Source organism: Coffea arabica, chromosome 2e, assembly GCF_036785885.1.
Source record: "Coffea arabica cultivar ET-39 chromosome 2e, Coffea Arabica ET-39 HiFi, whole genome shotgun sequence".
NCBI classification, from domain to species: Eukaryota; Viridiplantae; Streptophyta; class Magnoliopsida; order Gentianales; family Rubiaceae; genus Coffea; species Coffea arabica.
The window spans coordinates 12,629,539-12,639,767 of NC_092313.1; the positions used below are offsets into that span (position 1 = coordinate 12,629,539).

Here is a 10,229-nt window from a genome sequence, read left to right on the forward strand (position 1 = left end):
TTAACGAAGAAGCTTCAAGGAAGTACGAGGAAAATGAATTTCTAAAGGGATAATATCAAAAACCTCCCGTGAGATTTCTCTTAATATCACTTAACACCTCTAACATTTTAAAAAATACTTAGCCCCCTTACTTTTGTTATTTGTGTAACAAAATTTACAAATATCCCAAACTACCCTTTTGCTCATTTTGCTAAATAAAAATACTTCTAAGACACTTTATTTACTTAAAAAAAATAACACCAACTAAAAACAAAGTCTCCAATAGTACCACCACATCACAAAGCTATTGTCCATAAATATATAAATTGAAAAATAAAAAATATATTTGTAAGAAATACACTAGCACCAATTCAACTCTATATGCTTAAAACCGATCCTTTATGAACCTTATTTTTTTTCCCAACCTCTCCTCAACCCATGGCTCACGCTTTTAAGTTGTACTAAATCATTATAAAAATCAATTCAAAATAAATAAAGAAATCATATCCCACTCGATCACAAATCACAAAAATAAATAAAATAAATAAAATTCATTTTACTGGAATTTACAAATAAAAAATTACATAGTCATTCAGAAAAAAAAAATGAGTAAGGGAGAATGTTGCAAAAAGGGGACAGAGAAGAAGGGGATTTTTATTTTTTTCTCTAATTTTTTGAACTCCATTTATTTGATATATGAATAATGTATTAAGAGAGGGTTAATATCATCATTTTATAATTATTAAGGGAAGTAAGTGAAATTTTCAAAATCTCAAGACTGCTATATTATATTAAGAGAAACCTCGGGGATTATCCCATTTCTAAATGGTACACAAGAAAAGTTCCTAAATCCTCTTTGGTGATGAAGATTCCGGGGTCCAGCCCTTAGGTTGCTTCCCGGAGCTCCACAATGCCTGAAAAATCTAAACATTTTATTTCCAGAAAAGGGAACAAAGGTCAAAGAGATGAATGGTATCTTTGATTTCTTTGAACACTTCAAATATTGTTAGATTCATGCCCAATGGAGGGCTTTTAGAATCTTCAATATTATTGTTAGATCAGAAAAAAAAATCTTTTTGTTTGAAAGTAGATTCATGCTTCACCAATATTATCATTACACCAAGCCTTATGTATGTCACTGAACATGTAATTGCAGGAAGATGGTGGAAGAGTCAACGGTCAAGGACTTTTTTACATGGGTTATAAAATGACCGAAGGCGTGAAGTTGAACGTTGAAATTATATGTGATTAGAATTTTCCATCAAAATCAATAGCACAATAACACACAAACCTTTGCTTCTTCTCATATCAATACGTGGGTGGTGTTCAATTCAGGCTTATTGTTTTCAAGGAGATTTCATTTTCGCGTATAAAGTGATAAATATATATATTTTTTAAAGATAGACAGTATATGGAGCCAACGAAGCCTCGAACGAAAATAAGAGAAAAATACCCAAAGATATCTAAAGTGTTTTTTTTTTTCACATACGTTAACAGATATAAATATAAATATATATATATATATATATATATATGAAAACCATTTGATAATACAAAATTTAATTAAAAAAAGGACTACTATCCTCATTTCCTTTTTCACTATGTCTATCAGCCAACTTGGAAAGTCTTATTACCATTCAATATCATACACTAACTTGAGAGCAAATTGAGTTAGAGCATGACTGATTTCATTTTCTGATCTGGGTATAAACACAAACCTACAACTTTCAAAAGGCTGGACGACGGAATCTTGAAGCTCCACGAAGACACTTAAAAGGCTGATATCTAAAGTGTTTAGATTTTTCAGCCACCATGAAGCTCCACGAAGACACTTAAAAAGGCTGGACCACGGAATCTTGACCACCAAAGAAGATTTTGGCCTGTTGACCCCAGTGCGATATTTCAGATACATGGCGGCTTCAGATGTTCTCAAATGTAAGTGCCCTGGCACCATCGAGTTATTTTGGCCATCCACCTTTGGCTCAAGAGTCACCAAAAAAGATTAAATCTTTCTTTAAATTATAGGTCGCAGGTTCGAATCTCGTCTACTTGTGAAACAATTTAAAACAGATGTCAAAATACCTTTTTGATCTAGTTGAATTTCTAAACCTTATGATTGAATAATATAGATTAGGTTATATAAATGTTATTGTTGTAGTGCAAAAAATAAAAAATAAAAATTCAAGACACCTCAAATTACAATTTATTTTTGGCATCCCAATTACAAGTTGGCACTTTAGAGCCTGTTTGGATTAGAGTTTTTGAAAATTTTTATACAAAAAAATACACTGTAAATTCGTAACAAGTGAAAGTTTGAATTCGTAGCATCTTGAATTCGTAACAAGTGAAAGTTTGAATAATATTTCTAGGGAGAAAGAAAGAAAAAAAAAAAGATTGGCACCATGTAAAGAACAGAGAAAAAACTTGGGAATTCAATTCTTGCCAAGAAAATTTAGAGAGCAAGATTAGTATTAGAATACACAATTACTTTTACCAAAGATGTTGTAGGTGTTAATACCTGCCTCAAATCGTCAAGCTACGAGTAATGCAGCTCTTTCTAAGTGCACTAACGGAATACAGCATAAATCAAGGGAAAAGGAGCGTGATTTTGCAGGTTTAGCCTTCCATCAGAAAGAATATGTGTGGCTAAAACTACAGCCTCAACATTAACGGCTTATCTGCAAAGCCGGAAAGCCCTGCTCCATGAGACTTCTTGTAATAGACAAATGCACACAAGAAGCAAGTAACTAGCTCCATCACTCACTCAAATGCAGATTCATGAATTTCTTGTAAGATATTCAATCTAGGATCACATGTTGAACGGCCAAAATCAACTTAATTATCATTGTCAGGACAAAGAGTTAAGAACCAGTATCCACGTAACACGAACTTTTAGGATCATCAATCTGATTAAGGTTTCGACAACAAGAGCTTAAACTACTAAGAAGCTACTTCCATCTGTAACACAAACAACCAACTTATCAGACATGTCCAGGAAACTAAGTCACCTGTGATATGTCAAAGACCTGGACGTTAAAACGAAACCAAAAGCCTCCAGTGCATTGAGAAGCCCAGAATGCATTTTCAGGTTCCAGGATCCTGAGCGTTCAAAACCTTTCCTTTCAACGAGGACACAGAAATTTCTACGTCTTCCAACCTATGACAGAGATGATCAAGCTCAATAAAATATTCTTCAAATTTATCAACCCATTCATGCATGAAGTTCTTCATCATGCCTTCAATGCTGACTTGAGTGGCCTTGTTTTGGCTTTCGAGTGACAATTTGTTAAACTCTGCTGCCAGGATAACTTTACCACCACCACATGGATCATCCATATAAAGTGGCTCTTCAGGAAGTTGGCAACGCTCTCTATACTTGGAATATGACTTGTCTACCTCTTTCAGAGCCCTCCGGTAGTCAGAAAGAACACCCTGCATGAGACGTAGTTCACGCTCATATCTACGAATACCCTTCTGTTTCTTTTGCTGTTCCTCGTTCTTCAATTTCTCATGCTGTTGAATCATTTTGTTCTGCTCTTCAATGATCTTATTCTGCTCCTCAATTTTCCTTAGCAGCCTTGTGCTGATTTCACCATCTGCCCGAGCTCGTTTCTTAGCTGCATTTTTCAATCTTGACATCCATACTTCCATCTGTCTAGTACACAACTCAAGGTCCAGTGGCTCATTATTTTCGGCATCATCACTCCTAGCCCTCTTTTGACTTTCAGTCACATGCTCATACTGGCTATAATTCAGACTGCAAATCTCGCTCCTTATCGAATTGTCAAAGGAAGAACCACCCATATTCATACCAATATCAGGCTGAGATTCAAAATTTTCTAGAGAAGTTGCACTTGGGTGGACATTCCTACTTTGCTGTGCTTCAGTATGAACAGATGGGATCAGTTCTCCAATTTGCACATCCAAGTTCGGGGTAGGTAGTTCTATGAAAGAGTGATTGAAATTATTGTTGGGTGCACTAAAACGCATCTCGTTTTCACAAGTTGATTGAACACCCTGAGCTGAATAAAGGTCCTCAATTGAAGTGCATTCCCTTGGGGGATCGTGAGAAATATTGGTTTCCACAACTTGAATCTTTTCTTTATGTACTTCAGTAACTTCAACATCTCCTGGAGTACAATTCTGTAAGACAAGCCTTTCAGAGATGTTACTTTCACTTAACTGGAATTTCCTTTTATCATTTTCCTCATGCTCCAAATACATAACATCCCCCCTTTTAGTTTCTGTAACATATTCACTTCCACCCTTGGACGGTTCTGCATTTAATGTGACCTGTATATTATCATTATCAGCTCCAAGAATTTCATTCCAAACTGTTGCGTCTACTCCAACATTTTCTCCACAACTCTTAGAGGAATTCATCCCCTCCTGATTCTCTTCCTCCCCCAAAACATTCTCTTGCAAAATAACATGCTTGTCAGCTTTTAAATCAACCTGCATATAGTGCAAGAAGAAGAAAAATAAACTCTTTCCCCGTCACTTATCACAAGTTTATTTAACTACTTTTCTTCAGCTGCATTCTGGTGTTTCCAATGGAATTAGAACACAACATACAAAAAGGATGAGTTATAATCTAAATGCAAGGAAGAAATTCCCAAAGCATATTTTGACAAGATAAATACTTGAAAGAGTTATTTGAATTAATATCCTCTGGCACATATTAATCTAACGAATGCCTGCAATCTAACTACTACAACATAAATTACGAGACTAGTTTATTACCATACATTTTGGGAATGGAACCTATATGTAAAAGGAAACAAAAAACTCTAGCCAAGTTGCAAATAAGACTCACATTGAGCATGCAATTTTATCCTCAAAATATTCCTCTCTTGCACACATCATGAATCAAACAGTGACAGTGTATACACTGTCAGTGTATATAAGATTTACTCATTATTTTAATGGTATAAGAATGAGGAAACAAAACTGACAAAAAAAGAAGAAGAAGAACCTGTATGTTTTGCATCACGTTTTCTCTGTTGTCAAGCAATTTATGAATTTCAGCTTCACATATTTCTTTTGCCAACACTTCCATAGGAAGATCATTTGAAATATTGGTTTCCACAACTTGAATCTTTCCTTTATGAATTTCGCATACCTCAACATTTGTTGGAGCACATTGTTGTAATACAGAGTCTTCAGAGGCATTACTTTTGCATAACTGCTGTTCCCTTTTGTCATTTTCCTCGTGCTCCAAACATATGATATCCTCCTCTGTAGTCTCTATATGATGATCACTTCCACCTTTACATGTTCTTGCATTCAATGTGATCTGCTTACTAACCACATCAGCTCGAAGAAATTCATTCACATCCATCGATTCTGGTTCAATATTTTCTTCTTCAGATCTCTTCAAGGAATCACGCAAGTGCGTTTCCTCCTGATTCACCCCCTCCTCCAAAGCATTCTCATGGAAAATATTAGGCTTCTCGGCACTTAAATCAACCTGCACATATCGCAAGAAATAAAAATGTACCTTTTTCTGGGGTATAAAAAATAACATATTTTATGCAGGAAAATATTCGTATTAATCATAAACCTCAAAAAGTTTGGCATATCATGCTTCGAACTCTCAAAAACTTTCTCATGTATTATTTTTTTCCGAACCTTTAGGTCCATGTTCCATAACTCATCATAGGGAATTCACCATCTCTGATGTTTCTGATATTTTTACAAACAAAACATAGTAAAACAATAAAATGGGAAGAAAATTCCAAAGCATGTTTTATACATACTTGAAAGAGCAATTTGACTTGATACTCCAGTATATTTTACACGATTTGGGAAGCTTTCTGATGAATCTCTACAATAAGATGAAATAAGAGACCATTTCATTTTGTTCCTACATTTTGCAATAGAACCTATGTCTAAAAAGAAACACAAATTTCTGGTTAAGTTTCTATAGACAGAGTAAGCTGTAAGCATGCAATTTCGTTCTCGAGGTCTTTTACGTGAAGGAAATATAATTAATTCATTTAATCATAAAAGAATGAAAAAGGGAAAGAAAAAAAATTAAGCCAATACATTTTGCATCGCATTTTCTGTCTTGTCAAGCAATTCACCGATTTCAGCTTCACATACTTCTTTTGCCAACCCTTCCATCCCCTCAGCTTCTCTTTCTCTTTGCACCACCATCCATTCATTTCCAGGTTCTGTTTGAGTGGCATGTCCCTCCTGATTCACTCCCTCCTTCAAAGCATTCTCATGGGAAGTATTATGCTTCGCGGCACATAAATCAACCTGCATATAGAGCTACGATAAGAAAAGAACATTAAATGCTTTTGTTTGCAGAAAAATATATGCAGGAGAATACAAATAGTATACCATCATAGACCCAAAAAAGTTTTAGCATATCATGCTTCTTAGTTTCCAATATTTACACAAACAAAACATATTGATAGGATGAGATGAGTAACAAAGTAATGGGAGGATACTTCGCGAGCATATTAAACAAATACTTAAAAAAGGAAACGAAAGGAAAAGAAACAGAACCTGAGTTACTATAAGACGTAGATTAAGCATGCAAGTTCTTCTAATTTAAGAAAGGAAACGAAAGGAAAAGAAAAAGAAAATCTGTACCTTTTGCATTACTTTTTCTCCGTTGTCAAGCAATTCATCAGTTTCGACTTTGCATGGCTCTTCTGCCAACCCTTCCATCTCCTCAACTTCTTTCTCGCCTTGCACTACCGTCAATTCAATTCCAGGTTCTGTTTGGGCGGCATGTTGTTCATCCAAAATACTCTCAGCACGTACGTGTTGCTCCTCCTCCAAAGAACCTTCTATACCAAAACGTTTTTCACCGTTTTCCTGATTTGAGACCAAACACGTTTGCTGATTTTCCATTCCTTGGATATCCGTAACATCCACTCCACTTACAGTCAAATCTGTTAACTGTTCTGTTTTAAGCCCCTCCTCATGGGTTTCCTCATTCATTAGCATGTTAACAGCATCTTTCACCCCCTCCTCAGAAACTTCTAAACTGGACTTTCTTTCGCCATTTTCCTGTTTTGCAGCTACATTGAATTGCTGGTTGTCTCTTTCTCGCCAATTCAAATGATCCATTCCACTGGATACAATTTCAGTTGACACTTTAGCTTTGTCCAGATTTTTCAACATGCCAACATAACTACTGGATTCTAGGTCCTTTCTCTCATTGGCAGGCATACAACTCAAATTGCCTTGCTGATGATCCATTTCATCACCCTTTAACTCATCTGCATTTTCACCTACTTTCTCGTCTTCCTCATTCATGCTCTGCAGTTCATATTCATGCTGATCATGATTTACGCCTTTAATTTGCTGCTCATTTCCAAATTCTCCATCCAATAGATAAACATCATTCTGCTGGTTCTCTATTTCTTCCCCCTCACAATCACGTGCAGCAATAGTATTCCCCACATCATCTACCATGCATAATTTTCTCTCCTTCCTGCACTTCTCCAAGTATTGGGTCCTCCTCTTGTAACACTTCACCAAAATATTTTCATCTTCCTGCCCAATTTCAGTAATCCATGCATCTTTTACAACGCTAGCAACACTCTCTTTACTGAACTCTTCATCAAAGAAAATCACCTGTTTGTCAACATTTCTCGAGTCCTCTACGTCAACCATCTGCAAATCTAGCAAATTTGATTCCTCGCCCAAAACATTCTCAACAGGCACATCTAGCAAATGTGCTTCCTCTCCAATAACGTTCTCAACATCCTCACTCTCAAACAACTTAGGCAGCTGATGCTTCAACAAAATTTGCATATGAGAGGCATAATAACAGTTAACCAAATCCTGCCCTTTTGACAACTCTCTTTCCACCATAAACCAAATCAACCCTGCCCAATCGACCTCCTCAAGCATTCTCTCTCTAACACACCTCGTAAACTTTAAAACCTCCTCTATCACCATAGAGCCATCATCCTGCAAAACCAGCCAACCCCAAACGATCTCTTCAAGAAACAGACCCTCCTCCTCGGAAAGCATTAATAACCCGTCTTCACCACCTCCTTTTGCAACAAGACTTCGGCGACTTCGGCTCTTAAGAGGCAAATGCAGAGCTTTCGCCAGTGCTCCACGGCTGAGGGTTATTGACAGACCATTCACATAGCTTTTACAGTACGGATGCCTCTTCGAGTTGTAGAACACAACGAGCTCTTTTATCAAGTCTGTTCGGAGTTCCTGGTCAAAATCAAGATGGAAAAAATCCCACAGGCCTAAAGTTGAGAGCAAACTTTGGTTGCTTGCAATATCTAAAGACGGCACTCTTTTGGGTGAAAATGGGATGGGGTTGAAATGCTTTGTCAAAGTTTCCATCTTTTTCTTGTTCCAGTGACACGTCATTAGGCTCTTTCCCTTCTTCCGTGAAGAAACTGTGCCAGCTTTCAAGCTGGGATTGTTGAACGGGACAATGGCAAGATGAGAAAGAGTTTTAGGAGATGAAGGCATGGATTGTATGGGCTGTGTCTTTGAGAAACTCTTCGGATCAAAATCACTGAGAATTTGTGATGGAAGTGTGATGTCTAAACAAGGCTTTTGATGGGACTCAAGATTCTGCTCATGGTCGTCTGATGATCGGAGCAAAGAAGAAGCTGGCTTATTATTAGTTTTAAGGACTTCTCTTTGGCGTTTGGGTTTCTTGCGTTTTTTGGCTTTAAGAATAGGGGCATCCCTCTGTGGCTTCCTGGCTCTCAGCCTCGCCATTTGAGAAACTTTCTGCAAGCTGTAAGGTTTAGGAGCAAAGGTGGGGGAAGGAAAGCGAAAACCAACAGGGCAACAGGGCAATGGTAAAGTTTTTGAGCTTTTTTTTTTCCTCTTGTTTTCTGCTCTTGTGCAGCGGGATTAAGGAGCCTTTAATACGGAGCAGTTCGATTCATGCCAAAACCTGTGGTCAGAAAGGTTTGAATGGGAGTCGAGGACAAGAAAGAACAGGACGCTATTGAAGGTAGCAAGCAGGCAAAATTGCTCTGCTGGACGGGAGCAGAAGCTGAAACTTGAAAGGCTGCTTTGTTACATATTCTCTTGTTGTACAAGCTGCCTACCCTATTTGTTATGATGGCACAAGTGAAATTTTTGCGGGCATCTGAACTCAACCATTTTTGGGAAATGGAATCGCCAAGGACCTCCTGTATTGATTGGGATTTGGAGTGGGGAAGGTTTGTCAAGTGTCAGATACCGAATGGACGACAGGAGAGAAATAGAATTTTGAGTTTTAATGCCAAATCTGGAATGCCATTATCGATAAATGTGCCATGTAGTGCGATTACTTAAATGTGAGGAGTCAATCCAATCTGTAATCTAATTTTATGAGTGTTGACTCCAAATAACAGCATAGAATATGTGATGAATCGGATTTTTTTTTTTTTTGACAAAGAATCAAGACATCGAAATTTGAATGGTTAGATGCACAATAAGAGTGTTTTGAACTGTGTTTTGAAAAGGATAAAAGAGTTAGTGGATTAAGACAACTCCATTACTAACAAATACATAATTCTTTTTATAAAATTTTACTAATATTAAACTTATTAATTATTTGTTACATATATTTAAGTTTATTTAAATGGTTAGGTCTTTTTTAGGTTAAGCCTAACTTGGCTCAACTCGTATTTGAATGAAATTTTAAATTTAGGCCAAATTTAGTCCAATTTGCATTCAAGTAAAACATTATGTCCCTAGGCGGAGTGGATGGATTGGGTTGGGTTGGCTATTTTTATTTAATGAGCCAAACTCAAGCTAATGTAAGCCTCGTTGCTCCTCTTAGTAACCAAAGGTAAAGAGATGAGTTACGAGCAATACATTATATGAAACAAAATTTGTCAAAATTTCAATGGAAATTTTTGATGAGAAAAGAAGACAAATGAGAATTTATGTCATTGGTTAAGGGTTTGTAGTTGAGATAGAAAGTAGAAAGAGGGATAAAAGGGTGAATGAAAAATTAGGAAATAATTTTTATTTCCGATGGCATAGAGAAATAGAAAAGTAAGATGTAATAGTTATAAAATTCAAAAGAACAAAACACTAAAAGTACATATAATAAACTTAAAAACATATAATTTTTTCCGCCAAACTCCCAACAAATTTGGGAATTTAGAGAAAATTTGTGCTATTTTCCTTTTCTCCTTTCTCTCCTTCCTTCTTTAAATTCATTTTACTAATTTTTTTTCCCTTTTAGATGAATTACCAATCTACAATATGGTAAAGCAACAAAAAAATTACCTAGCAATTTTTTTGCCCAGCTG

General features: G+C 36.3%; 1 protein-coding gene across 3 annotated transcripts; it reads right to left on the reverse strand.

The window, feature by feature from the left end:
• Nucleotides 1–2,388: 2,388 nt before the first annotated feature.
• Nucleotides 2,389–9,185, reverse strand: LOC113731025 (uncharacterized). 3 transcript variants are annotated; one of them, XM_072079030.1, is made up of 4 exons: nt 6,583–9,185; nt 6,028–6,243; nt 4,955–5,449; nt 2,389–4,434 (listed from the first exon to the last, which is right to left on the reverse strand). In XM_072079030.1, the coding sequence occupies exons 1-4, from the start codon at nt 8,692–8,694 to the stop codon at nt 3,064–3,066; spliced, it is 4,194 nt and encodes a 1,397-aa protein (XP_071935131.1). In that variant the 5' UTR covers nt 8,695–9,185; the 3' UTR covers nt 2,389–3,063. The 3 variants fall into 3 exon arrangements, with proteins under 3 accessions (XP_071935131.1, XP_027111860.1, XP_027111859.1); XM_027256059.2 differs by having other exon boundaries at nt 5,102–5,449; nt 6,028–6,255; XM_027256058.2 differs by having other exon boundaries at nt 6,028–6,255.
• Nucleotides 9,186–10,229: the final 1,044 nt, after the last annotated feature.